The sequence below is a fragment of the Panthera uncia genome, chromosome A2 (assembly GCF_023721935.1).
Source record: "Panthera uncia isolate 11264 chromosome A2, Puncia_PCG_1.0, whole genome shotgun sequence".
Taxonomy (NCBI): Eukaryota; Metazoa; Chordata; class Mammalia; order Carnivora; family Felidae; genus Panthera; species Panthera uncia.
In genome coordinates, this window is record NC_064816.1 from 50353784 (window position 1) to 50380278 (window position 26495).

Sequence of the window (26495 nt, forward strand, 5' to 3'; positions counted from 1 at the left end):
TCTTTGTGCCCCCCTCCCCATCTCTCAAAATAAATAAATAAACTTTTAAAAATACAATACATGAAGCAAAAACTGACAAACTAAAAGTAAAAATAGACAAACTCACAATCAGTGGGAGATTTTAACACCCCTTGTTCATTAATGTTAAAACAACTATACAAAATATTAATAAAGACATAGAGATCTGAATACTGTCAAACAACTTATCTTAATTGACATTTATAAAACACTGCAAGGAACAACTGCAAAGTACAGTTCTTTTCAAATGAACATGAAATATTCACCAAGATAGGATATAAATTGGGCCATAAATTAAATCTCAATAGGTTTCAAAAGATTGAAATTACAAGGTATATTCTCTGACTACCACTGAATTATGAATCCATAATGAAAATATACCTAGAAAATCCTTAAGTATGTGTAAATTAAGCAACATGTTTCTAAATTTCCCATGAGCCAAAGAAGACAGTATTTCAAACTGAATGGTAGTGAAAACATATCAAAACTTGTGGGATACAGTTAAAGTACTTACAGGGAAATTTATAACTTTAAAGCCTAATTAGAAAGAAGGATTTAAAGTAAAAAATTAAAGTTTCTATCTGAAGAAGCTGAAAAAAAGAAGTATAAATTAAAACCAAAGTAAGTATAAACAAAGAAATAATAAAGGGAAGACATACCCACAATAAAATTCCAAAGCCAAATTTGGTATTAAACAACAAAATTTATAATCCCCTAGTAAGACTAATCAAGGAAAAAAAATGAGAGAAAACACAAATTACTAATATCAGGAATGAAAGAAGAGGGATGAAGTTCTACAGACATTAAAAATGAGAATAGGAAATATTATGAACAACTTCAAGCTAATATATTTGATAATGTAGATTAAATGGAAAATTCCTTTAAAAATATAATTTACTCAAAATGACTCAAGAAGAAATAGAAACACTGAATAGCTCTATACTTTTTAAAAGACATTGGATTCATATCAAAAACCTTTCTACCAAGAAAACTTGAAGCCCTGATGGTTTCACTGGTGAAATCTACTGAACATGTAAGAAAAAAATAATATCAATCTTACATGGGTCTTTTAAAAATTAGAGTATGTTAGACCTCTGAATATCTGAGGACTATGAGAGCTGTATAGCTACTTGTATCCTAATTTCCTTCCTGAACAAGAAAAAAAAACAAGAAGGGAAAATATATTTTATACAAAACCATGCCCCTGCATAACTCAAAGACAGAAAATATTAAAGCTACAGATAACCGTAACAAAAAGAAAAAATACCAATCTCAGTGCATAATCCCTTCTCCTACCACCTGCACCCTCACAGCTGGTAAGGCTTTGTGATGAACAAAAGCAAACTGAGAAAAACTATGGGGGAAACAGAAGACAGGCTGGTGAAGGGACTTAAGAGTGATTTGGAGCAATCCCCAGAAAGATTAAATTCACTGTAAGTCTGAAAAACCTGGAAAAGATCCAGACAGATCCCTGAGCAGGGACAACAGAGAAGGGATTCAATGTGTAATTCAAGGAACAGGGGCCATTTAAAGGAACCAGGACAATTTAAAGGAGACACCACTTGAAACACAGAACTTCTGGGAGAGAAAAAGGCAAAAAGAAAAGGAGAAGCACCCTTTGACGATTCGATGGTGAAGGGAAAACCAAAAAAAGGAGATAAAATAAAGTCCTGAAAAACCAAAGAGAACCATTAAATCAGGGTGTGGGAAGGGGAGATCACCCTTCCCCACCCTCAAAACAAAAAGCTGCTAAAGTACCTGGACTTTGCCATACTGACAAAAGAGGGCACTATTAAGTTGGGAATATTATAAAATACCCACAAACATGAACATGAGAAAAGTCAAGTCCATACAGAGCTACTGCAGAAAGTCAGGAATAGAAACTCCCCACATATCAATGACCATGAAACCAACCATGACATAGAGGAAAATTGTAAGTCAACACTCCAGACAGAATTAAATATATCCAAAGAAGCATCTGAGGATGTGAGAAAAACAAACAAAAACCTTGAACCTGGAATTTTAAAACTACCAGATAGGAGAAGAGGGCACAGGAATGAATGAAGAGAAAGTTAATTGAACTCAGGGGGGAAGAAATGAGAAAAAAGATAAGGCCAAGTTATCTCAGAAATGAAGAATAAATTACAAATGTCCACTGGAGAATGGTCTCAATAAAGGGGCATTTTATTATTTTTTATTAAAATTTTTTAAATGTTTATTTATTTTTGAGAGAGAGAGACAGAGACAAAGTGTGAGTGGGCGACGGGCAGAGAGGGTGGGAGACACAGAATCCGAAGCAGGCTCCAGGCTCCGAGCCACCAGCACAGAACCTGACGCGGGGCTCAAACTCACAAACCGCGAGATCATGACCTGAGCTGAAGTCAGATGCTTAACCGACTGAGCCACTCAGGCGAATAAAGGGACATTTTAAAAAGGAAGGAAAACAACCAGATGAATGAAAATGACATAAAGAAGTAAAAACGATCCCACCAAAAACTAGAAATGGAAGACCAGCAGAGAAGAAGATATTCACATTATAGGGTCCCTGAAGAAGAAAAATAAAACAATGGAACAGAGATAATATTTAAAACTATAATCCAAGAAGACTCTTCAGAAACAGAAAAAGAGCTCAATCTACACATTGAAAGGACTTCTCAGGTACTAATGAAAATTAACCCAGGTTGATCAACTCCAAGACATTCTGGTAAAGATATTAGCTTTCAAAGATAAAGATAAAATCCTCAAGGCTTCCAGGCAAAAAAGATTAAGTAACTTAAAAGGGCAAAAGACTTAGACTGGTATCATAGTTTTCAAAACCAACATACAAAGAAAGGCAACTATGAAGCAGTATCTTTTTTTTTTTTTTTTAATTTACAAAAAGAAGTGTGAATCAAGGCTATGGAAAATGTCGAGGTTATAGGAAAACCATATTAAGCAGAACTTTGAGACTTCTACACTCATAAGTCCTTTGGAGGAATCTACTATGGGGTGAGCTTCATCCAACCCAGGAATAACTAGGAAAACTTAGAAAAAAGACTGATGGTAAGCATTCAAAAATATGTAAGTACACATCTAAGACCAAAACGAAGGTAGGGAAGAAGATAGATGAGTAATATAGAAATATGCTGTGTACTGTTAACAGAGTTGAAATCATCAACCTAAAAGATGGAGAGAGAAGGCAAAAGGAAAACAGAAAAGCTCGTTGTGTAGACCATAAATGGTGTCAAATGATATGGGGGGTGGGGTGGGGTGGGGGCAGACCTGGAAAACCAGGCAGTAAAGGTTTAAATAAAATTATAAGGGTCTAAGGCCATTTTTAAAAGATGTAATAAGTATAAAGATAACCACTAGAACAAAAACATAAACCTTCCTAAATACCAAAAAACATTTATAAATAAAAGAACAAAGAATACATGACTCCTAGAGAAACATAACAAATATTTAAAAATACACATAACCACCAAGTATTTTGTCAAAATTAAGACTGATCATATCAATAAATGTGAGTGGCCTTAATTCATCCATTCATTAAAAGAAAAAGACTTTCGGGGCACCTGGGTGGCTCAGTCAGTTAGGCGTCTGACTTTGGCTCAGGTCATGCTATCACAGCTTGTGGGTTCAAGCCCCATTTTGGGCTCTGTGCTGACAGCTTGGAGCCTGGAGCCTGCTTTGGATTCTGTGTCTCTCCCTCTTTTTCTGCCCCTCCCTTCTCTCTCTCCCTCTCTCTCTCTCTCTCTCTCTCTCTCTCAAAAAAATAAACATTAAAAAAGAAAAGAAAAAGATTTTCAATTTGGCTCACAAAACATGACCTATATATATGCTGTATATAAGAGATATATACATGCTGTATATAAGAGATACACCTAAAACAAAGTGATTCATAAAAGCTAAAAATAAGGGAATAGACAATGACAGCAATATCAGGGAAAGTAGAATTCAAGCCCCAAAGCACTAAGCATTACAAAGGACATTTTTTAAATGGTAAAAACTATAATTCATAATAAAGATACAGCACACATAAAAATATATGCACCAAATAATACAGCAATAACCTTTATGAAGCAAAACTGCAGGAGGTACAAGGAGACACAGATAGAAATAAACTGATAATAAGAGAAAACTATACTAAAAACACATCGATAAAAGTGAAAGAATGAAAATTAATTACATTAAGAAGAACAACAGCAAAGTGAACTAAAAGAAAGCACAGGAAAGGAAATAATAAAGATAAAAGCAGGAAGGAGTGAAATAATTATAGATAGATAATTACAAACAGTAGATCTAATTAAAATTCTGGGTTTTTTAAAATATACAAGTTACCAAACGGCCAAGAATAAAAGAACTTACCAAGAGCGAAATAAGAAATGATAAAGGGGAAATAACCATTGAAGTGGAAGACATTTATATGGTAAGCAAAATAAGTCAGAGAAAGATAAATATATGATTTCACTCATTGGTGGAATTTAAGAAGCAAAACAGATGAACATAGGGGAAAGAAAGGAAAAATAAGGTAAAAAGAGAGAGGGAGGTAAACCATAAGGGGACTCTTCAATACAGAGAACACATTTGAGTTGCTGGAGGAGAGGTGTGTGTGGGGGGGGGATGGGCTAAATGGGTGATGGACATTAAGGAAGGCACTTGTTGGGATGAGCCCTATATGTAAGTGATGAATCACTAAATTCTACTCCTGAAATCATTATTACACTATATGTTAACTAACTTGGATTTAAATAAAATTTAAAAATTAAAAAAAAAAATCACAAGAGCCTGCTTTGTAGTCTTCTCAACACATAAATTTGAAAAATTAGATAAAATGAATATTTTCCTGGGAAAAAACAGATTGCCACAGTTGACCACATTTGATTTAGAAAACCTAAGCCAATTTCCATAGAAGGAAAAAAAGTTATTGAGTAACTACCCTACCAACAAAACAAAACAAAACAAAACAAAACAAAAAGCAACACTAGGCCCAGATGGCTTCTCAGATAATTCTATCAAACCTTCAAGTATCCAGGGCACCTGGTTGGCTCAGTTGGTTAAGTGTCCGACTGTTGATTTTGGTTCAGGTCATGATCTCACAGTTCATGAGATCAAGCCCCATGTAAGGCTCTGTGCTGACAGTGCAGGGACTGCTTGGAGTTCTCTCTCTCTCCCTTCCTTTCTTCCCCTCCCCCACTCACACTCCCCCCTCCCTCTCTGTCTCTAAATAAATAAATAAACACAACAACAACAAAAACTTCAAGCACCAGATAATCCCAGTGCTCTATAAATTATTCCAGAGGGAAAGGAAAGGAACATTTATATGAAGCATGAGTAACATTGATACCTACACCAAATAGACAATGCAAAGAAACAAAATATCACTCATGCATAGTGATGTAAAAATAGTAAATACAATATTAGCAAATCCAAATCCAAACCATTAGAATCCAAAATCACATTAAAAAAGGTAATATACCTAAACAATAAAAAAATGTAAAAAAAAAAATAAATAAAGCGGGGGGCGCCTGGGTGGCTCAGTCGGTTGGGTAGCCGACTACAGCTCAGATCATGATCTCGCAGTTTGTGAGGTCGAGCCCTGCATCGGGCTCTGTCCTAAGAGCTCAGAGCCTGGAGCCTGCTTCCGATTCTGTGGCTCCCTCTCTCTCTGCCCCTTCCCTGCTTGTTCGCTCTCTGTCTTTCTTTCTCTCAAAAATAATAATTAAAAAAAATTTTTAAAAAGAAGGTAATCCAAGTAGGATTTACTCCAGGAATAATGCAAGGTTGGTGTAGTGCTAGGAAATCCAGTAATATCATACATCCTATTAATAGCCCAAATGAAATAAATTATAAAATTATCTTCATATGTACTAAAAAAGTCTCTGAAAAAATACAACAGTCATTCACAATATAAAAATAATCAAGTAAATGGAAATTTATGAGTATTTTTAAAGGATAAATGTGTGTGTAAGTTTAAAAAGCAAATATACCTACCCATTGTATAAGAAAGAAGGAGATGTAAGAAAGTATGTCTGCTCGTTTGTGCAAAAGAAATATGGAAAGGATAAACTAAAAAATGAAGAGAATGGTTACCTATAGGGCATGAGTGGACAAGGAATAGAAAGAAGGGTGGAATTAAGTAAAGATGAAAAGGAAAAAATACTTCTTAGTATATTTCTATTAGTTCTGACTCTTAGAGAACCACAGTAACATTTCACATAGCACCCAAAATAAACAGTTCCTTTTTTTGAGTGGAATTAAAATGGAATACAAACAGTAAAAAATGAACCTAACTGCATTACAAATTAAAAAAATGTAACCATACTGAAGAGAATGGGAGAGAAAAGACCAAATCTAAGTAAATTTCTGGACACAGTATTTTGACTGGACACTATAAGGCTAAAAACAAAAATCACTGTACTGTTCTCTTGTTAGTACAGGAGTGCGGGTTTGCAATTCTGTAACTATTGTACGTGTATGTGGGGACTGAACAAACAAGTCAATAGGGATCATTAGTGACAGAATTTTCACTGAGGAAGAAGTTACACATAAAGAATATGGAGAAGCTATAGTGATCTGTATTATAATTGGGGGTATCAGGATGGACTTGTGGGTTTAAAATATATGCAGTTAGATATACAAACATATGTGTGTGTGTATGTGTAGATAGACATACATATGTCTCCTAGCTTTGTGTGCTGAGAGGGCCTGCAAGAAATGATGTTCCAGTAGCAACGAACATACCCAGAAGCCAGATCTTGATTTCTGAACACCATTTTTCAATTAAAGGAACTCAGGCTTTTTGGAGAAACAGTTGATTCTAGTGCTGGAGCAAGACATGATAAGCTGAAACATTTAGTAGTGCCAGAAAGTAAGGAAGTACTCAGAAAAAGGACGGAGGCATATCATAAAGACACAGGAACCAAACTGAAGAAGCTAATAATGATAGTATTGGATTGTAATCTGTAGAATAAACTGAATACCCGGGAGTCCACATTGATATAAATAAAAATTGAATAAATGAGTGTGAAGGAACAGTTTTTCTTACAGAAGAATTCTAATTATTAAATGTAGAAGGAATGAAGAAAAAACCCACTAGGCAAACCTCAAAGGAGTTATTGTTGCAAGATCTACCAATGGATACTAAAATCAGTGGGTAAAAGTTCTACTTGAAACAGGATAGTTTCATAATCTCAAAGTATCCTCACCAAGATATTTATCAGTTATAAAGGGAAACACAGTAACTTTACACTGGAGAAAACTGGCATTCACCAACCTAACCAAGTAATCAGGGTAAACATTACCAGTACTAAAGTTTACAGATATCATGTGCCCCTTTAACTTGATGCACTGAGAAGGACACAGCATCACTTCTGTGATGTTCTTGCCAAAAAAAAAAAAAAATGTATAACCTTAAAAAAATTGTATAACCTCTGTTTAATAATGAGAAAACATCAGACAAACCCATACAGAGGAACATTCCACAAAAGAATAACCGGTACTCGTTGAAATGTCAAGGTCATGAAAGAGAAGATTGGGAAACTATTGCAAATTTGGAGGAGAGTAAAGAAATACAATCATGAAGTATGGTGTGGAATCCTGAATTAGATACTAGAATAGGAAAAAAGGACATGAGAAAAACTGGTAGATAAAAAAAAAAAAAGGTCTGTGGTTATTGCACAAATGTTAATTTCCTAGCCATTAAATATTGAATGCTTGCCCCTAAAATCAGAAATAAAGCAAGGCTGTATGCTGTTTCTGCTTTTATGCCATATGGTACTAGAATTTCTAGACAGTGCAATAAAGCAAGAAAAATAAATAAAAATAATTAAGATTGGAAAGGAAGGATCAAAATTGTATTTGCTCATAAACAGCATGATTGACCACATAGAAAATTGTAAGAAAGTCACACACAAAAATTAATAAGTGAACTTAGTATTGCCATGGGATAAAAGGACAATAAACAAAAACCTATTGTATTTTTAATATGCTAGCAACAAACAAGTGGAAATTTTTAAACTTCTGTTCTTCACAAGATACCATTAAGAAAATGACAAGGCAAGCCACAGAGTAGGAGGAAATATTAATCATACTTCTCTGATAAAGGATTTATATCCCAAATATATCAGGAATTCTCACAACTCAAGGACTTCACAAAAGAAGGCGTTTGAGCAGACAACAAAGCTACGTGAAGATACTCCACATCTGATAACATCAGGTGTTGCTAAGGTTGTGGAGCCACTGGAACCCTCCAATATTACTGGTAGAAATATAAAATGACAGCTACTTTGGAAATCTGTTTGGCATTTCTTAGAAAGTTAAAGATATGTTACCATATGACCCAGCAATTCCACTCCTAAATAGGATGGGCAAAGCTAATATAAGGTGGAAAAAAAATCAGATCAATGGTTGCCTGGAGCTAAGACAGAGAATGGGGATAGAGAGACCACAGAGGGGCCCAATGGGGCAATAGAAATGTTCGCCATCTTGAATGCAGTTATCTGGGTATATACACTTCACAACTCACTGAAGTTGTACAATTAAAATGAGTGCTTATTATAGGTAAATTAGACTTTAATAATGTTGCTTTTAAGAACAAATATAATCAGTTAATGTTTACTGAGTATTTATTTTAAGTGCTTTCCATATTCTGCATCATCTTATTGAATTTTCAAAACCATTTCGTTAGGTAGGACTTTATCATCCCCATTTTTCAGCTGAGGAGACAGATACAGATCACAATAAAGAATAAGCATTTGAACCCAGGCCGTCTGCCTGTAGAACCTGTGCCCTTGACCACTGTGCTACAGGGCTAGAATATCAGGTATCTCTCCCTCGATATTAATAAAATTCATCCTCAGGACATGCTAACCAAGCTCTTTATTTGGAGCAGCCAAAATAAGTGAGTATAGACACAGGAAATGAAGGGAAGAAGCAAAGGAAGGGGCAGCCTGGGGTAAGCTATTCCTGCTACCCATTTGGAATCACCTGGTGCCTGGTCCTTGCCCCACCCTAGACTGACCCAATTAGAATCTGTGAGGTGGGCCTGAGAACCCGCATTTTAATAAGCCACCATCCCCACGTCTGCCCCAGTGAGAACAGTAGAGACAGGTCTATGCAGGGGAAAGTCTGTGTGTCAGACCAACCTGGGTTTGAATCCTGACCCCTGCTGACCCTTGCGTACCTTTCTATGCCTCAGCTTGCTCATCCCTGCAATGGGCATCAAAATAGTACCAACAGCTTAGGAGGGTGGCTGGGAAATTTACCTGATTTGAGGGAGAATGAGGCATAGTACCCAGCACAAAGGGGGCACTCAATATATGATGGATTCAAATAACAACTGAATGAGGGACCAAGCTCCACCCAGCACCTTTCTCTCTCTCCTTCCTCTCTAGGCCCCGGCCTTGCCTTTATTGCTTACCCCAAGGCTGTCACCATGATGCCTCTCTCCCCACTGTGGGCTGCCTTGTTCTTCATGATGCTGATATTCTTGGGCCTGGACAGCCAGGTAAGGGGGAGAACCCAGGCTGGGAGGGCAGGGAGGCCAGACACTGCACTTGGGAGCAGCTCAGGGGCCTGATTGCCACCTCTGGGTACTGCTTGTCAGGGCCCTGCTTGCTGTCCCCATGTGGTCTCCTCTCAGCACCCCCTTCCAGGCAGTCTCCTCGGTCACCCCCAGATGCACCTGTATGGGTCCCTCCACGTCTTCCCAAACATACTTTCTCTTGTCCAGAATTCCCAACTCCCAATACAAAAATTTTTTTAAATTGTTAAATACTTCCATTTGGTGAAAATATTTCTGCCTAGTAGCACCACTTAGCAAGCGGGAAGAAATTCTCAGAGAGAGGCTTATAGTTAATGGCATATCTGAGGGCTCTGTCCCAGTCAAATCGTGGGGGACACAGGAACACAGAAAAGTACCTTCTTCCTTCCTTCTTCTCGGTGTTACGGCCCCCCCAAGGCATTCCAGGATGCCACAAGGGTCCTCAGTACCACCGCCAGCTCCCACTCACCCCACATCCCACCCGTCTGCTCTCTTCTCATTGTTGCTAATAGGGCTCCCCCCACCCACCCTGCACTTGGCAGCCTGCCTTCCTCAGTGAAGGGTGTATAGTTAGAACTAGCAATTTATCTGTGCACGTTTTCCGTTTTCTCCTCACAAAGGCATGCATTTAATCTCACCCTGTAAAACTCACCCCAGCCTGCACTCCTAGCCCTCCTCCAGTCCTCTCCTCGGCTTTCCAGCCAGACCCCCATGGCCTCCAGTCACTCTCCACTCGACGAAATCCACCCTTTTGCCTGCTGTTCCAGCACAGCGGGCTTTCCTGTGAGCCCCAGTGAACATCTTCTACCCAAGGCTGGCTGTGCTGTCAGCCTCTGCGGCAAGGTGCTATGCCCCACCCATGACCTTGTGCAAGTCACTTAGCACCCAGACCTCATGGCCGGTGTGTCTGTCAACCCGGCCAAGTCCGATCTCCCCCCCCCCCCCCGGATGATTTCTCAGAAACTGCAAAGCTGAGCTGCTGAAGCACCAGGTGTTCCTGCTGATAATCTTCCCTTCTATTGTTGAGGGCCGAGGCCTCGGGAGGGATTGGCAGCTTGTGCATGACAGTGACTGTCTTGCAGTGGGAGGTGGGGGACGGGGGCCTCAGCTCTGTGAGTCCCTGGGGGTGTTGAGCGGAGCCAGCACTTGGGCTGAGACACTGTGCTAGCAAGGGAGACCCGGGGGCCCAGCGGGCAGGTGGTGATCTGCTCACCCCCGTGTGTGCTGTGCTATGCTGGGACCACATCCTCTGTTCTTTGTCACAATAACCACATGGACCAAGGGCCCTTGTGTCATCCCCATTTTTCAGATGAAGAAACTGAGGCCGTGTGACCAGCTGGGACATGCACCCAGGTTTTTGTGCCTCTTAGCTACCGCATGCTCTGATGTCTCTTCAGTTTGGGTCCTGGATAAACAGCCTTCCCTGAATTGCATCTCCTTCCTTCCCTGGGGACCCCGGAGAAAGGATGAGTGCAGCCAGCCTTACTGTAGAGACAGGGTAGCCTGGAGGCTAGGAGCCTGGGCTTTGGGGTCAAACAGCGCTGGGTGTGAGTCCCAGCTCCATGACTTTCACTAGCTGTGTTCCTTGGGCTAGTCACTTCACCTCTCTGTGCTTCAGTCCCCTGCACAGTGAAGTTGGAAATACCTTTTCTGAGGGGATAGAAACGAAAAGTAGAGAGGATAGGGGGCCAAGAAATGGCCCCAGGGAAGGGGGTATCTCAACATGGTGACCAGTAAAAGAATTATTTACTCTTTTTGCTGCCCTCCCTCTTGGCAGTCCAGCACAGTGGTTAAAGCCCAGTCTGTAGAACAAGATTGCCTGCTTCCTACCCAGGCTGTATCACTGAATACCTCTGTGACCTCAGGCAGGTGGCCTACCCCCTATGCTTACACATCCTCACTTATGAAACAGGGATAATAATAGTAGCATAAAGATTAAATAAATTAGTATCTGTTAAATGCTTAGAATAGAACCTGGCTCACCATAAGTACCATGCATTTGCCATTATTTATTATTATTATGAATTTATCATCCTTTTCTGAGGCCTTTCCCCTGTGCCACTGGAAAGAGATGAAAATCCAGGGTCCCACCTTGTAAGGGGACAGATATAAGCAAGCACGGGACCCATGAGGTGAAGCAGAGGTGGGGGGGCTGGGGTAGAGGAGAGGAAAGGTCTGTTCTGCCCAAGTTGGGGGCAAGAAGGAGCAGTCAGGAAAAGGCTTATGCAGGAGATCTGCCCATGGTCTGGAAGAACCCAGGGAGGAGGGTGACTGTATGTTGGGATATTTGGGCTGGGTGTTGATGGTTGAGTAGGAATAGAAGTGACACCGTGCGTCTGGCCCTGTCTCAGCATGGTGGGATACAGACAGGGGCTCAAGTTGTGTTGTCTTGAGCCTGCCCGGTCTGGCCGGGCCCAGAGTCTCCCACAGCACAAACACAAGAGCTGGGTGTTGGCTCACCTCTGATTGCTCTCCATGCATCAGAGGGGTGCTTGCCCAGCAGAAGCAAAGGACAGGGGAACTGTCACAGTCCTAGAGAATGAGGAAATCAAGCTCTGCCTGCAGACACTGACCAGAGCCTACCACTACCAGAGCACTCACTCTCAGGATAGGTACAGAGACGCCTATCTTGCCTCCCAGACAGTGTCTCACTTAAGTAGTCGACCCCCGAACAGGGCCCAGCACGTAGGCTCCTGATAGGAAATATGGGGGAGAAGGAGTACTAGCTTTGGAGTCAGAGACCCCAGTTCAAGTCCTGACTCTGCCGCTTCCTTGCTGAGTGACCTTGGGCAGGTTACTTCCCCTCTCGGAGTTTCAGGGTCCCCATCTGTTCCATGCCCTTGCTGAAGTTCTATTAAGTGCTGGGATTGTTGTTATTCTCAGGCCCTCTGTCAGTGTGAGTGTGGGAAGGAAGGTAAGGCCAGCGGGCGAGAAGCCCAGGGGTTAGACGTGTTGCACTTGTCCAGAGCCAGGGCCACTGAGAACCGGCTTTCTCCTGGACTTGACACCATCCTCTCTGCCCCGTCCAGTTTGTGTGTGTGGAAAGCCTCGTGACCGCTGTGGTGGACATGTACCCCAAGGTCTTTCGGAGGGGCTACCGGCGGGAGCTGCTCATCCTGGCTCTATCAGTCGTCTCCTATTTCCTGGGCCTTGTGATGCTAACGGAGGTGAGCCATGTGGACGCAAGTAAGCAATGTGAACACGGTAACGTGACGGTTAAGTGCCTGGGCTCTGGCTTAGGCAGGTCTGAGGTCAAAGCCCAGCTCTGGAATTGGCCATCTGGCCCTGGGCAGGTCTAGTACAGGTCTAGGACTCAGTTTCTTCTCTTTGTAATGGGTTGTGCAAATCATTCGAAGTTCTCCTTGAGCCCCTAGCATAATGTCTTATGCGTGTGAAGGCTCAGCTAAAGGTCACCGTGGTCACTACCAGACAGGAGTGAAACTCGGAAAGGGAGATACTGGGTTTATCTGTAGTCATGAGCCTCTGGATGCCCGGACCACTCTCACTGTAACTTCTGGGTGAAAGGGACAGTGTTAGCTATGCACCCTTCAACCAGGTACTGCTCTTGGACTAACATTCAGAGCAGGCTTTTCTGGGACATCACTGAGAACGACACACATGAGGGTGTATGGCACCTTCAGGCACTGTGTGTCTGAGCCCCAGAACCCCTTATGTATCCCTCTTCTTGCCTCTGCTGGGCCTGTGGGTGAGGAGGGGTTCACCATTAACCCCTCAAATTAAGACTCTCTTGGGGCACCTGGGGGGGCACCTCGGTTAAACGTTAGACTTCAGCTCAGGTCATGATCTCACGGTTTGTGGGTTTGAGCCCCATGTCGGGCTCTGTGCTGACAGCTCAGAGACTGGAGCCTGCTTTGGATTCTTTGTCCTCCTCTTTCTCTGCCCCTCCCCAACTCTGTCTCTCTGTCTCAAAAATAAATAAACATTAAAAAAAAAAAAAGGCTCATAATACCATGTTTCTCCTGCAACCATCCTGTCCAATACTTTCTCAAGTACCTTGAGGTGGTGACATTAGGTATCTTTTCCCCCATACTCACAAAATTAGTTTAAAAAGAAAAAAACACAGAAAACTGTTGCTGGGAGACAAGAAGAGGTTTTGTAAGAAACGTGGAAAGAGATGAGGGAATTCCAGATCCATCAAAGCGGCTGAGGTGATACTGAGGTCAGTCTGGGGAATCTTCCGCATCCTCTGCTTCTCAGCTCAGAGGCTGCCTCCTGGAAGCCTCCTCTGCTTTCCTTCCTCCAAGCACTTTGTTCCAGTCTCAGCCCAGCCTTTCTCCCACCTTAGAATGACCCCTCCAAGCACCTGTCTCTCCCCTACCAGGCTCTGAGGTCCTTGAAAACAGGAGCTGGCCTTGCCGGGCCAGTGGGCTCTCTTCCCTTGGGGCCTCATAGGGGGCAGGCACTCAGGGCGTGGTGGCTGGTGTTATTAGTGTTCCTAGTCATTGTCACATTAATGGAAGTGATAATCAGCTTTGTGCAAATGAATGGTGTGGCATTCTATCTCTCCTCTTCCCACTGGGGAAACCAGCCCTGCAGTGAGCAGGGCTTCATTAAGTGCTGATTCATTACACAAAGTAGAGTCTTTTGTCACCTACGTACAAATTGGGGGGTTAACGTGATGAGTTAAAGGGGGCTGGTGGGGACTGGGCTGCAAGAAGATAAGCCGGGCTGTGGGCGTGGATGTCACTGGCCTGGAGCAGGCGGGCAGAGGACCCTGCTGGACCTCCCGTGCTGGGGGCCCCGGGCCTCCCAGAACCTGCTTGCCCACCCTTCAACCTGAGGGCGTGGATCTGCCCAGGGGTGCCTCCTAGCCCCCAGGGAGGTGCTGACCATTCATCAGCAGATGCGTGGGCTTCACATGCCGACCTTCTGCCTCCGTGCAGGAAGATCCGTGAGTGAGCGCAGCAGGAAGTTCAGATGGCCAAATGGGCCGTGTCCGCCCCAGCCTCCACAGTAATTGCTGGCGAGATCCTCTCCCTTAAGTATACACATTTAAAGTTCGGCTCTGGGGAAGAAATAGGCCACAGATTTCTTGTCTTCCACGAAGGCAGTGTGGTGGAGGGTTAAGAGCACAGGCTGTGCGGCAGTCGGCCTAGGTTGAGTCCTCAGCCCAGTGACTGGCTAAAGCCGGATGACTCTGTGCCTTGGTTTCCCCCATGAACACCGAGGACAGCAGTCGTGCCTGCCTCGTAATTAATTGCACACGCTGCAAGGACCAACCAGACTGAGACCCGGCACACAGTTCACTCAGAGCCTGGTGCTTGGAGAGCGCTGCATATGCATGTATGGTGTTCATGGAAGAAGACGCTCAGGAGAGCCCTTGGGAGCGTGGTCTCTGCTTTTAACTCAGAAAGCCACGCCCACTGCTGGTCGCAGAGGAGCCTCCAGCTGGCTCCTTACTCTCACAGACCTGAATATCCACCACATCCGGCACCGTTGGTAGGCCCCAGACCAGATAGGGCCCAGAGATCCCCTTTGTTCCACCCCCAATGTGTTTTTAAGAACGTGAAGAGGTTGCCAACTATTCAGGAGAGAAAGATTTCTCAGGAAAGCCTGGATTTCTGGCATCTTGTAGAAAATCTGCATATGTGGCCGCACTCAGACCTGCCTCCCCCAGCGACTCAACCAGACTTGTGTGTGGCCAAATAGCACCAGTCCCCACCACTTCCTGCCAACTGGGCCAACGTCTCTCCCTTGTGTTACCTGTCTGGCCCTGTAGGCACTGAGATGTTGCCCCTGATGCAGCTGAAGAGATGTGAGGAAATAGTCCCAGCCTGTGTGTGGTCTCACAGGGTAGGAGGAGGCCCTGGGGGCTGTGGGAGCACAGACCAGAAGCTTAATTCCAATTACATCCCTGTGGCAGACACACAGGAGGCTGTCCAGGCTTTGTCCTGGCCTCTTACCCTCCTGTCCTGGCATTCACAGTGCCTCCCCCAACCAGACCCTCCTTCCCTTTTCGACTTTTATTTCTCCTGCTGTTGGTTGTGTTCCCCTAAGGGCAGTCACGTATTATAAAGATTTTCTGTAAGGATCCCAACCCTTCCCACACCTGTAGCTGGCCTCCCCGCCTCCCCCAGCCCAGATGCCATCCCTCCTATTTAGGAACCTTCCTCGATCACCTTGGCCACCTGAGCTTATACCTCCCAGGCCTTTCCCTGAAGTCCATCATCACAGATGTATATACCACAGAGCTGGCCCACGCCAATCCTGCATTCCACAAAGATTGCACACCTAGTCTGTGCCAAGGCCTTGACCAGAAATGGACACAGCTGTGGACAAGCCATTCAGAGTCCCTCCCCCACGGGGCTCTCACTCCACACAATTCAACTTGCAACTATCGGGGACCTACTTTGAGCCAGGCCCTGCGCTGGCAGGAGACAAAACTGGTGTGGGGGCCTCCCCAGCAGAAGCCCAGAGCTAATAGAGCAGCTGATGGGAAAACTTGATTTAAAAACTGTGAATCCAGAAAATGTGCTACAGAGGCTTTCAGGGAGGGCTTCCTAGATGAGGTGACATTTGAGCTGAGCTTTGAAAGAAGTTACCAAGCAAAAGGGAACAGCACAGAGGCAGGATGATCCCTTGGTCTGTCAGGGGGAAGCACGTTGAAGTCGGCTGGTAGGAAGGCAGACAAGGCCGAGTGAGGGGGCAGCTGTGACTGTCAGGCTGCCTGAAGCCAAGGGGTAACGTTAAGCTGTGGAGGCACATGGTTGGATTTGCGTGTTATAAAGGTCCTGGTGAAAGCTGATGTGCCCAAGGTCTAGAGAGAGGGAGACCTGTGGGGAGGCTGTTAGAGCCATCAGGGAGAGGGGCTGAGGCCACCTCTGGTTTTCCATGTTGTCTTTGGCATGTGGGGAACAGAGACAAGACAAACGATTGCAATCTGAGCACCCCCAGAGGATGGAATCTTATGGGGTGCCCAGGTGCAGAAGGGATATCATTTGGGGAGGATAGGGAGAAGCAGTCTGCCCTGGTGGAAGTGACTCCTGGCCGATGGTAGCCCCAGGGCAGAGCAGAGGCCTTTCCGAGGCCAGCTGGCCAACCCTGCTCTCCCATGTGTGTTTGCGTCCCTCTGTCCATGTATCTGTCCTCCTGCTCTGCAGGGTGGCATGTACATCTTCCAGCTCTTCGACTCCTATGCTGCCAGCGGGATGTGCCTTCTCTTTGTGGCCATCTTTGAGTGTATCTGCATCGGCTGGGTGTATGGTGAGTAGAGGCCGGGCCCACCCACACCCCGGCAGCCTGCCGTGGTGCCCAGCATATGGACGCCTGGGGCCCGGGAGGGCTCAGGTTCTCCGTGGCTTGTCTCCATCTGTGTCCACCTCTTCTTCCTTTCCTCAGGGGCTCGGCCTTTCATACTTGTCGAGAGAGTTTCTTACTCTTACACCCCTGCAGCACAGGGAGGGGTTCCAGACTCAGGCACTGTGACCTTGGCCCTCTGCTTCTCTGCCCCTGAGCCTCAATTTTCCCATCTGTAAAATGGAGTAGCCCTCACCATGTCTACAAGTAGGAGATAGTGTGGGCAAAACAACAAGCACAGTGCCTGGCCCTCAGTCAGCAGCTGCCTTGTGGTCCTCCTGTTTCCTCCTATATCCTATGAGTGGATGAGGATCTGGACTCATTGGTGATGGACACCCCCACTGGGAGCATAGCTTGGGAACAGGGCCCCCTGTGGGCTGCCCTACTCATTAACAGTCCAGCCAAGCAGTCACCTTCAGAGCCCTGCCCCTGCCCCCACGCATGTCAGCCAGGCCCAGGGTCTGCCTCTCAAAGGGACCACCTTCTACTTTGCTCCCAGAAATGTTTCCTCTTTACTGTTTCCTGGGCCTCACTGCCCAAGGTCAGTGGTGTTCCCAATATCAGACCAGAATTCCTCCTACTGCAGTATATTCTGAAACCTCACATACATAACATCTTGGTAGCTGTTCAGTGGTAAATAAGGTCCCTGCCATCATTTGTCTGTCTCGGGCTGGGAAAAGCAAACACTTCTAGCCTTCTGTCTGAGTCTTGTACAAAAATTCTCTGGGATGTGTGTGTGGCTGTCTGTTTTATCCTGGACAGGAAGCAATCGCTTCTACGATAACATCGAAGACATGATTGGCTACCGGCCACTGTCGCTCATTAAATGGTGCTGGAAGGTTGTGACCCCCGGGATCTGTGCGGTAAGGGCCCTGCCAGAAGCTGCCTCCAGCCCGCCCACCCGCTTTTCCACTCTAGCGCCACAAGCCTGGCCGAGGCTGAAACTGAGGAGGTGATGGCCCCCTGGGTAACCCTCTGTGAATTCAGAGTCCACGGCACCCGACAGCTTTCTAAGTTGGAGTCATGGGGTCAGTTTCTGGGCTCGGCCATGGAGGGGCCTCCTTGGGATCCCAGCTCTGCCACCAGCTTGCTGGGTGGCCACAAGCAAGTCTTCTCCCTTCTCGAAGCCTTGGATTCTATACCCACAAGCTAAGTGTCCGGGGCCTGTCTCCGTGGGGCCCAAGGATTGTACCACGGACAATGTTTAGCTTTGCAGTTAACTGAGAAAGCCACAGAATTGAGGGTAAAGTTGGAGCTCATCCTCTGCCCCTCAGGCCAGACCCTGGAGGGGACTTTGTGAATGGATGTTTGATAAAAACTGCAGCCCCGCTGCTCTTTACCAGGTGCTTGGCATGTGAAGCATCTCAGAGCATCTTCACAAACCATCATGGTTTTGAAAGGCAACTTTGAAAGCAACGCCAAGAAGTAGCTAGGGAAAAATGAAAATCCCTGATTGGGCAGAGGCGGTGGATGGGGCTCCTGGGGGGGGGGGGGGGAAGGAGCTCCGAGCCCCGAGGAGGCGCTGGGCCCTGTGGGCGTCCCTTCCCTGTGCCCACGGTGCTGGCGATCCTGTGCAGCGCCTCCCCTGTCCAAGACCGTCACACAGGCCTGCAGCCGGGCCCCCAGGGACCTCTCCTGTCTCTCCACAGGGCATCTTCATCTTCTTCCTGGTCAAGTATAAGCCTCTCAAGTACAACAACATGTATACCTACCCCACCTGGGGCTACGGAATTGGCTGGCTCATGGCACTCTCGTCCATGCTGTGCATCCCACTCTGGGTCTTCATCAAGGTGTGGAAGACAGAGGGGACGCTGCCTGAGGTGAGACAGCCCCGGGCAGGAGGCCGGCTGGCAAGGGCAGCTCTGAGGGGGGCTGAGGCACATGCGGGGACTGGCTCTGCCTCGGGTGGGCCAAAGAGCAGGAGCAAGTCCATGGGTCTTACCTGAGCAGGGAGTGTGTTAAGAATGAGCCCTTGTGTGTCTCTCAGGGAAGCCACTGCCAGCCCCTCCCTGGCAGGTGTTCATTGTTTCCGTTATATCAGGTCATCTATATGAGGCCTTGAGGTTGGGCCAGGTTCTCTGAGTTTCCTCATCTGTAAAATGGGGACAACAGCAGTTCCTGACTTACAGAGGATTTTGTAAGGACTTGGTGAGTTCATACAGGGAAAAGCACTCAGACCAGGACCTGGAACAGAGACTGACCAAGTGATAGCTTTTACTGTCCTGTTAATTCATGAAGGACCCCATACCTGGGGCGAAGGGAGGGGGAACACCTATCCCGTGTCATCACCGTGCCAGACTCTGTACATGCTGTATCTCCTTTAGTCCTCAGAGCAAAGCAGGTGCTGGCCTCATTTTCTGCATTCAATAGATAGAGAAACTGAAGCTCGGAGAAGTTAAATCGTTCAACCCAAAGTGAGCATCACACAACCAAAGCTTAGCAAACCAATTTTTTTAAATTGAGATATGATTGACATATAGCATTAGTTTTAGGTAACAGCATAATTGTCTAACATTTGTATGTATTGTGAAGTGATCACCACAGTTAAGTCTAGTTAACATCTATCACCCCGCAGTTGCAAATGTTTTTCTTGTGATGAGAACTTTTAAGATCTATTATCTTAGCAACTTTCAAATATATAGTACTGTATTATCAACCATAGTCACCATGTTGTGCATTATGTCTCTATGACTTCTTTATTACGTCTCCATGAAGTTTGTACATGTGGACCCCCTTCACCCATTTCCCCACCCACCCCCACCTCTGGCAACCACCAGCCTGTTCTCTGTATCTTTGAGCTCTGTTAGGTGTTGTTTGTGTGTTAGGTTTTTGTTTGTTTTTCAGTTTTTGGGGTTTTTTAGGTTCCACATATAAGTGATGCCATACGGTATTTGTCGTCTGATTCATCTCACTTAGCATGATACCCTCAACATCCATCCATGTTGTCACAAACAGGATTTCCCTTTCTATGGCTGGGTAATATTCCAGTGTGTGTGTGTGTGTGTGATGTGTGTGTGTATACACATACACATACATACATATATATGCATGCCACATCTTCTTTATACATTCATCCACGGATGGACAGTTAGGTTGTTTCCATGTCCTGGCTGCTGTAAATAATGCTGCAGCGATCATGGAGGCATACATACCTTTTCAAGTTAGTATTTTCCTTTCCTTCAGATAAATACCAGAAGTGAAATTGCTGGATCATATGGTAGGTTCTATTTTTAACTGTTTGAGGAAACTTCAGAATGCTTTCCATGGTGGAAAACAAGTTTTTTAAAAACAATCTTGTTACAGTATGTTTTACATATCCTAAAATTCACATGTCAGGTGTACCATTCAGTGATTTTTGTGGTAACTTGCTGTGTGTGAGAATCATCACCAGGAGTCAGCTTTAAAACCTGTCCACCACCCTAAGAAGACCCCTCATGCCCTTTCACAGTTTTCCCCATTCCCACCCCAGACACCACACATCTCCCGTCTCTGTGGATTTGCCTGCTCGGGACACTTCCTGTCAGCGGCATCACACCATATGTGGTCCCTTGGTGGCAGGCAGAGTTACAAACACACCGTGGTACTCCAGAGCATCCGCTGGCTCTTTACTCTCCTTTCCCACCTGCTGGCACATCAGATGGTTTGAGTCACTTTCTCACTCATTTAGGGAACTGCTACGTGCCAGACGCTGTTCTGTTTACAAACACTGCACCATCGAATTCTCATAGTAGTCCCCTGCGGTGGAGGCTCTTCCTGCCCCCGCTTCGCAGAGGAGAAAGCTGAAGCACAGAGAAGTGAAGCAGCTTGTCCAAGAGCACACAGCCTCAGAGTGACAGAGCAGAAACTCTGAAGTCTGGGCTCCCATTGCCTGAGTTTTGCGGCCTCCTTCATCTGCTAGCCTGGCCACACTCCACTGCCAGCCCCTGTCTCTGCCCCAGTGCCACATGACAGGGATCTCAGGGGTTGACCTTTCTCTCTCCAGGACAAGGCCAAAGGGAAATGGGAGTAGTTGTGTGTGCAGACACCCAAATGCAGCTCAGAGCCGGCTTCAACCAGCCTGCCTGCCCACTGAAGGGCCTAAGCTCCAGAAAAAAGCTCCACATATCCAGCCAGAAGGAGCAAGCTGAGAGGGAAAGCCCCTTTCTCAGACCTGCTCATGCCCCCAAAGAAAGTTTCCTTGGCTCCTGCAGGGAATATAGGTCAAGGGCAGTTGGTGAATTTTGATCTGGAACCAAACCATGTCCGTGGTCCCTGCCGGCCCCTGTCCAAACTTCTGTGGCCTTTGGTATTCAGGAATGCTCTATGTCGCCTTACAAATCCTCCAGAGATCAGCTCAGGCCTGGCAAGGAGGGAGGGAGGGAGCGAGGGAGGGCTGGGGAAGGAGAGGCTACTTTCCTGAGCTGCTTCCACGTCCCTAAGCTCACATACCTGCCTCCACAGACAGCAAGGTTCGTTAAAGACAGCAGAACTGGTTTCCAGGCCTTCCCTGAAGGTTCTACCAGCTGACAGGAAGGATCTGGAAGGAATAATGGGGTCACTGGTACTTACGCCTCTGAGAACTGCTGTGAGGATAGATATCTGTGCTAGTCTGTGACAAGCTCAACTAAACTGGACCTTATGTTAATCCTAGGAGACAGGTGCCCTTGTTCTCCCCCTTTGACAAATGAGGACACTGAGACGCAGAGAGGTTAAGTTTCTTGCCCCAGTTCAGTGGCAGAGCTGTGATTCAAACCCAAGCGCCTGGCTCTGGAGCCAGTAGTCTTTGCCCCTGTCCTGTGTTAAGAGCTTAGTGCAGTGCCTGGCACACAGGAGGCGTTCAGCACGGGGGAATCGGGCTGCTTATCCCACCTGGACAACGTAGGTTCAGCCTCTTAGGCATGGCAGTGTCTGCAAGAGAAGACAGAACCTTGATCATGAAAAAACAGGCCTCCCGAGTCTTTGCGGCTTCCCTGGGGGAAAGGTTTTATGCCCAGCAAGGACATCCCAAATCCTGGTATAGTGTCTTCTCCTGATGGAATGTGTGGGGTACATGTGAAGCTGAGGTGTGGGGCTCCAGGCAGCATTGTGGCAGCAGACGTGTGTCAGGAGTCTGCCTGTGTCCTCTGCTCCCTCACTGGTACAGTCAGGATGAGAGTCATGCCATCTGTGCCCAGCCCAGTGCTAGCCACTTTCCAAGTGGAATGGGGCTGTGGCTGTGACAATGTTCCCACCTTCAAGCGTGGCCAGAGGAGCACATGGCACACACCACGTGTTCCCCTGGACAGTGGCAATGTGATCACATCCCTTTTGTGGGAAATATACCCATTTCATGTAAACAGCCCTAGAGTGAGCCTTAGCTCCCTCATACAACACCCCTTGGAGGCAAGTACTATTATCCCATTTCACAGAACAGGAAAGTGCAGCTCATAGAGGTTAGATAACTTCCCCAACACAGCTAGTGAGTGGCTGAGCAGAGATTCAAAGCCCAGCTGCTCTTCTCCACCACAGGGAGGGACGAGGTGGTCAGCCCCTGATTACACCCAGTAGGCCAGGTACAAGGCTAAGCACTTGTACAAGCCATCTCCTTACTCCTCATTGTCCCCATTTTCCAGAGGAGGAAACTGAGACCCACGAAGGTCATTTCATTAGAACAGAGCTCTAAGTGACAGCGCTAAGGCCCAGATCTTGGTCTGATGGCTCTGTGGCCCTGTGGTGTCCACCCATGCAGGTGGGAGAGGCCAAGGCAGGTGCCGGGACCCCGGCAGTCCCTCTCAGACAGCTCTTCTCCTCTCCACGTAGAAATTCCGGAAGTTGACCATCCCCAGCGCTGATCTGAAAATGCGGGGCAAGCTTGGGGGAGGCCCACGGACGGTGACGGTTAATGACTGTGACGCCAAACTCAAGGGCGATGGGACCATTGCAGCCATCACAGAGAAGGAGACACACTTCTGAGCAACACCTCCACCTCGGATGCCTCTCCTTCCTTTCCTCCCCCCACCCCATGTGTGTAAATGAATACCTGAAACATGTATTTCACCTAATGATAGAGGCTTGCTCGTTTTGCACAGGATTTATTAACAAGTTAATTTTAAGGTGGCCGTGTACACTCTGGAAAGTCCCATTCCCCTCCTTGCCCCCAGTTATCATGTAAGTAACATTACAAAGAGATAATACTGTGCAGGGACTAGCAGAATCTTCTGTGCTAGGATGGTGTTAACCAATGTTTTCTAGGGGGTAGGGAGAAGTTGTATCATATGGTCAAACTTTTATACTTGGGCTGTGGGGCAGGTGGGGTGGGAGTGATGCCTGTTCTCCGTCAGCCTTTTAGCTGACCAGACCGCATCCCATGCTCGTCCCTGATGAGCTGCCTGTCCTCCATGTCCCCAGGAAGCCTTTGCCTTCAAATCCTGCCCTTGCCATCCCCAATCCCTTAGTAGTGGGTTTGCAGACAGCAAGGCTATGTCAGAGGAGAGAAAGTCCCACCAGACTCAGGACTCCTGGGTTATAGCCCACCCCCAACCCCACCTCCGCCCTGATCCCTCTGAGTGACCTTGGGCGCTCCCATCACCTCCCTGGGCCTCAGTTTCCCCACTTCTCAAATGGGGAGGGCTGGATCAGGTGATCTCTGAGGTCCTTCCTGGCCCTGCCACATCTCTTGGGGATTCTCTCGGTGTGCCTCACTGGCTGGCAGGCCTGACCTTGATCTGGGATTATTCTGAAGACTCACTCCCAAGCTATCATCCCTGCATTGCACCTCCTGCTTATTTAAAATCAAGTTTGTTGCGAAAATGATGTGGTGTTTCCCCCTAAAACTCTAGTTTGATGCATCTGTGAGTGGCTCCATTCTCTGAAGTCCTTCCAGGTCCTCAGCCCCCATGAAAGGGCTCCTCCTGTCCTATCCATCTGCTCTCCCCCCTCATCTCTGCCTCTCCATTCTCATGGGGCTCACTGGCATCTCCTGGGCGCTAATATTTGGGGTCAGGAAGCAGCCGCTATTCCCTTGTGGCTGTTTGTCCTGCCGCTGCCCCAGCAGGGATCTGTGTCTAGAACCTTCCACCAGCCTCCCAGGGGAAGGAGCCATAGTAGGGCCTGAACCCTGGTTTTCTCCTCTGACCCCTTCTCCATCTGCCTGTCACCTCTTCTCCTTCTTACTGTCCTCTGCCCTCCTCTCTCTCCCCCTGTCCTACTTCCTCTCAGTCCTCCCCATCTTCTTTCCTATCACCAGCAGACCCTCCTCACAGAGGCTTCTTCCCCACCCTGTTTTTGGGAGCCATCCTACCTGCCTCTCTCACCAGGTGGCTGAGAAGCCTTGGCACTTATACTGGAGGGGAGAACTGGGCTCCCACCCCTCCCTCTGTGCAGGCCTGGGGTTGCTGGGGGGTGAGGCCAGTGCTGCCTCAGACCCCTCTGCCTGACCTCTCTTCTTTAACTGGATTTCATCAACCCTCTCTCTTGGATTCTGAGTTATTTGGGGACAGGGAAGGTGCATTCTTTATCCTTTTCCTGTATGTTGCCGGTTTTATTTGATGGAAACAGGAGCTTTCTCCAAACTAAGACTTGAGTTTCCCATAGGGAACCCACCTGTTTGATTCACCCAAAACTTTCCAAACTGACAGCTTCTCTGCTCTGGCCAGCCCCCACCTGAAGCCCAAGTTTGCTAGAAGGGATGCCCAATGCCCACCCCCGAGGCAGGTTGGGACGCCTGGTTCTGGGCCCCCTTTGGCACACACTGCCCAGGCCTGCCTGGCTCTCCCTACGCTGTCTGACCTGGTGGCCCCAGAAGTGGACCCGGGAAGATTGGGCCTTGTGCTGAGCCTCTGCTTGTGTCTGTCCTCGGCTACTCTTCTTCTCCCACCAGGTCCCGGGGAAGGAGACTCCCCCCTGCTGCTGCTACCGATTCTCCACCTACAGCTCTGAGGCCTCTCTGGGGACACACTGCATTGTACCTGTGGCACTTAACATTTCACTCACTTAACACTACTCATGGGGCAGGACGGAGGGAGGGCTTTTGCTTTGTTTTTTGTAATTTCCTACTAGTATTTGGGCAACTTGGGGTGGGGCAGGGAGGGAAATGTGGGGGCAGGGGAAATGTCATTGTGGTGACTTTTTTGATATTCATTAGAAACAATACATCCTTTCTGAGATATTTACAGAATTATTAAAAAATGAAAAAGGTTGTACTGTTTTACATAATGAACGTTTTTATTGGGTATTCAAAGGGCACACGATTGTCTGCTTACTCATTTTTAAAAATTAAAGGAATGAACACACTATATGTGGCTGTTCCCAGCAGAGTGGTATTCATTGAGTTGCTCTTCCTGTACTGTATTACCTCCACGATATACCTGCAAAACCACCTTGGTTCCATACTTGGAGGTTGCCGTTTTAACTCAGGATTACATATTAGAAGCACCCAGGGGTGTTGTAGGAGCCCACACTTCCTTTCCTTCCTCGCCATACATTGAACATCTCCTTGTGCTAGGTCCTCTACAAAAGTTGTCTCTTTACTCCTTCAAAATAGTCCCATAACAGAGGCTCCTCCCACATATTACATCCCCCACTTTACAGATAGGGGAAATTGAGACACAGAGAAGTCAGGTCTGTCTGAACTCAAAACCCAGTCTTGAATCACTGTGCCTTACTGTCTCCATGCTGGCAGACCTGCATGTCTGAGGCAGACAAGGTAGGGTGGAAAGACATGACAATTTGAAACATGCAGCCCTGGTTTGGGCTCCAGGATAGTCCACAGAACAGTAAGATCATCCATATACAGTGTCTGCTCATTCCTGTGTGGTTGGCTCTTCTGTTTAAAATCCCTGATCTCAGGATCCACCCAAACCTGTCTTGGCCTCTCACCCTCTCTCAGGCAGTAGCATCCGCTCACAAGGAACGCGTTCCCACAGAGTTCCAGGTTCAGAAAATCTCTGATGGCCAGAGGGTCCCTGAGAACTTAATAATTTCATAGAGCCACAGGGATTGGTACAGTCACCTATCTGCCACCATTCCCTCCTCGTGTCTGAAAGTGTATCAAGCAGTTGGTGCAAAGAATTTAAGACACAAAGAGACCGGGTCACAGAAATGTGGGTCTCCCTCATCCCCAGGAAATCTGATTTGCAGACACTTAAGCTTACAGAATTGTAACCTATGGCATTATTTTACCCAGTAGACCCTGTAGCCTGCAGTGTGTGCTAGTGACCCCTGATGGCCAAATGTGACCCTGCAGCCTAGCTCTGTTAGGCACTGCAAATAACCAGAGCACAGAGGAGGTTTGGAAGTGAAGTCAAAGTCTACTCAGACCTAGGAGATTTTCCTCTGGTTTGGGGAAAGGGGGCAGGGGAGGGAATCAGGCACTGAGGAGCTGATACTTTCTGCTGAGGGCTGCAGATTTTATAAATTGGGTCATGTATTCAGCAGGCTTTTACTGTGTACCCGTCATGTTTCCTGCCTGGACCTAGAACTGGGGATATTAAGACAAATGGAAAATCCCCTTTCCTTGAATGTTTCTGCTCTTTCAGGTCAAGAGGACAGGTGTCCACACTCCCCTGGACAGAGGTAAGTACATGGAGAAGCTGTTCTTGCTTCCTATCCCCAGCCTTCTCCAGCTAGTTTGAGCTCTGCACTGCATCCCTGGGCAAGTCTGCCCACTTTTCTGGACTTC

The 26495-nt window shown here is 46.5% G+C and overlaps 1 protein-coding gene across 1 annotated transcript in view; it reads left to right on the plus strand.

Moving 5' to 3' along the window:
* The window catches only part of SLC6A11 (solute carrier family 6 member 11), a 134519-nt gene extending 109539 nt beyond the window's left edge, over nt 1-24980 (plus strand). Inside the window, exons 9-14 of the mRNA XM_049641007.1 lie at nt 9393-9505; nt 12571-12708; nt 16663-16765; nt 17621-17721; nt 18508-18678; nt 22637-24980. Coding sequence (XP_049496964.1) covers nt 9393-9505; nt 12571-12708; nt 16663-16765; nt 17621-17721; nt 18508-18678; nt 22637-22789 — 779 coding nt within the window. The 3' untranslated portion in view covers nt 22790-24980. The remainder of the gene's footprint in view (nt 1-9392; nt 9506-12570; nt 12709-16662; nt 16766-17620; nt 17722-18507; nt 18679-22636) is intronic.
* Nucleotides 24981-26495: the final 1515 nt, after the last annotated feature.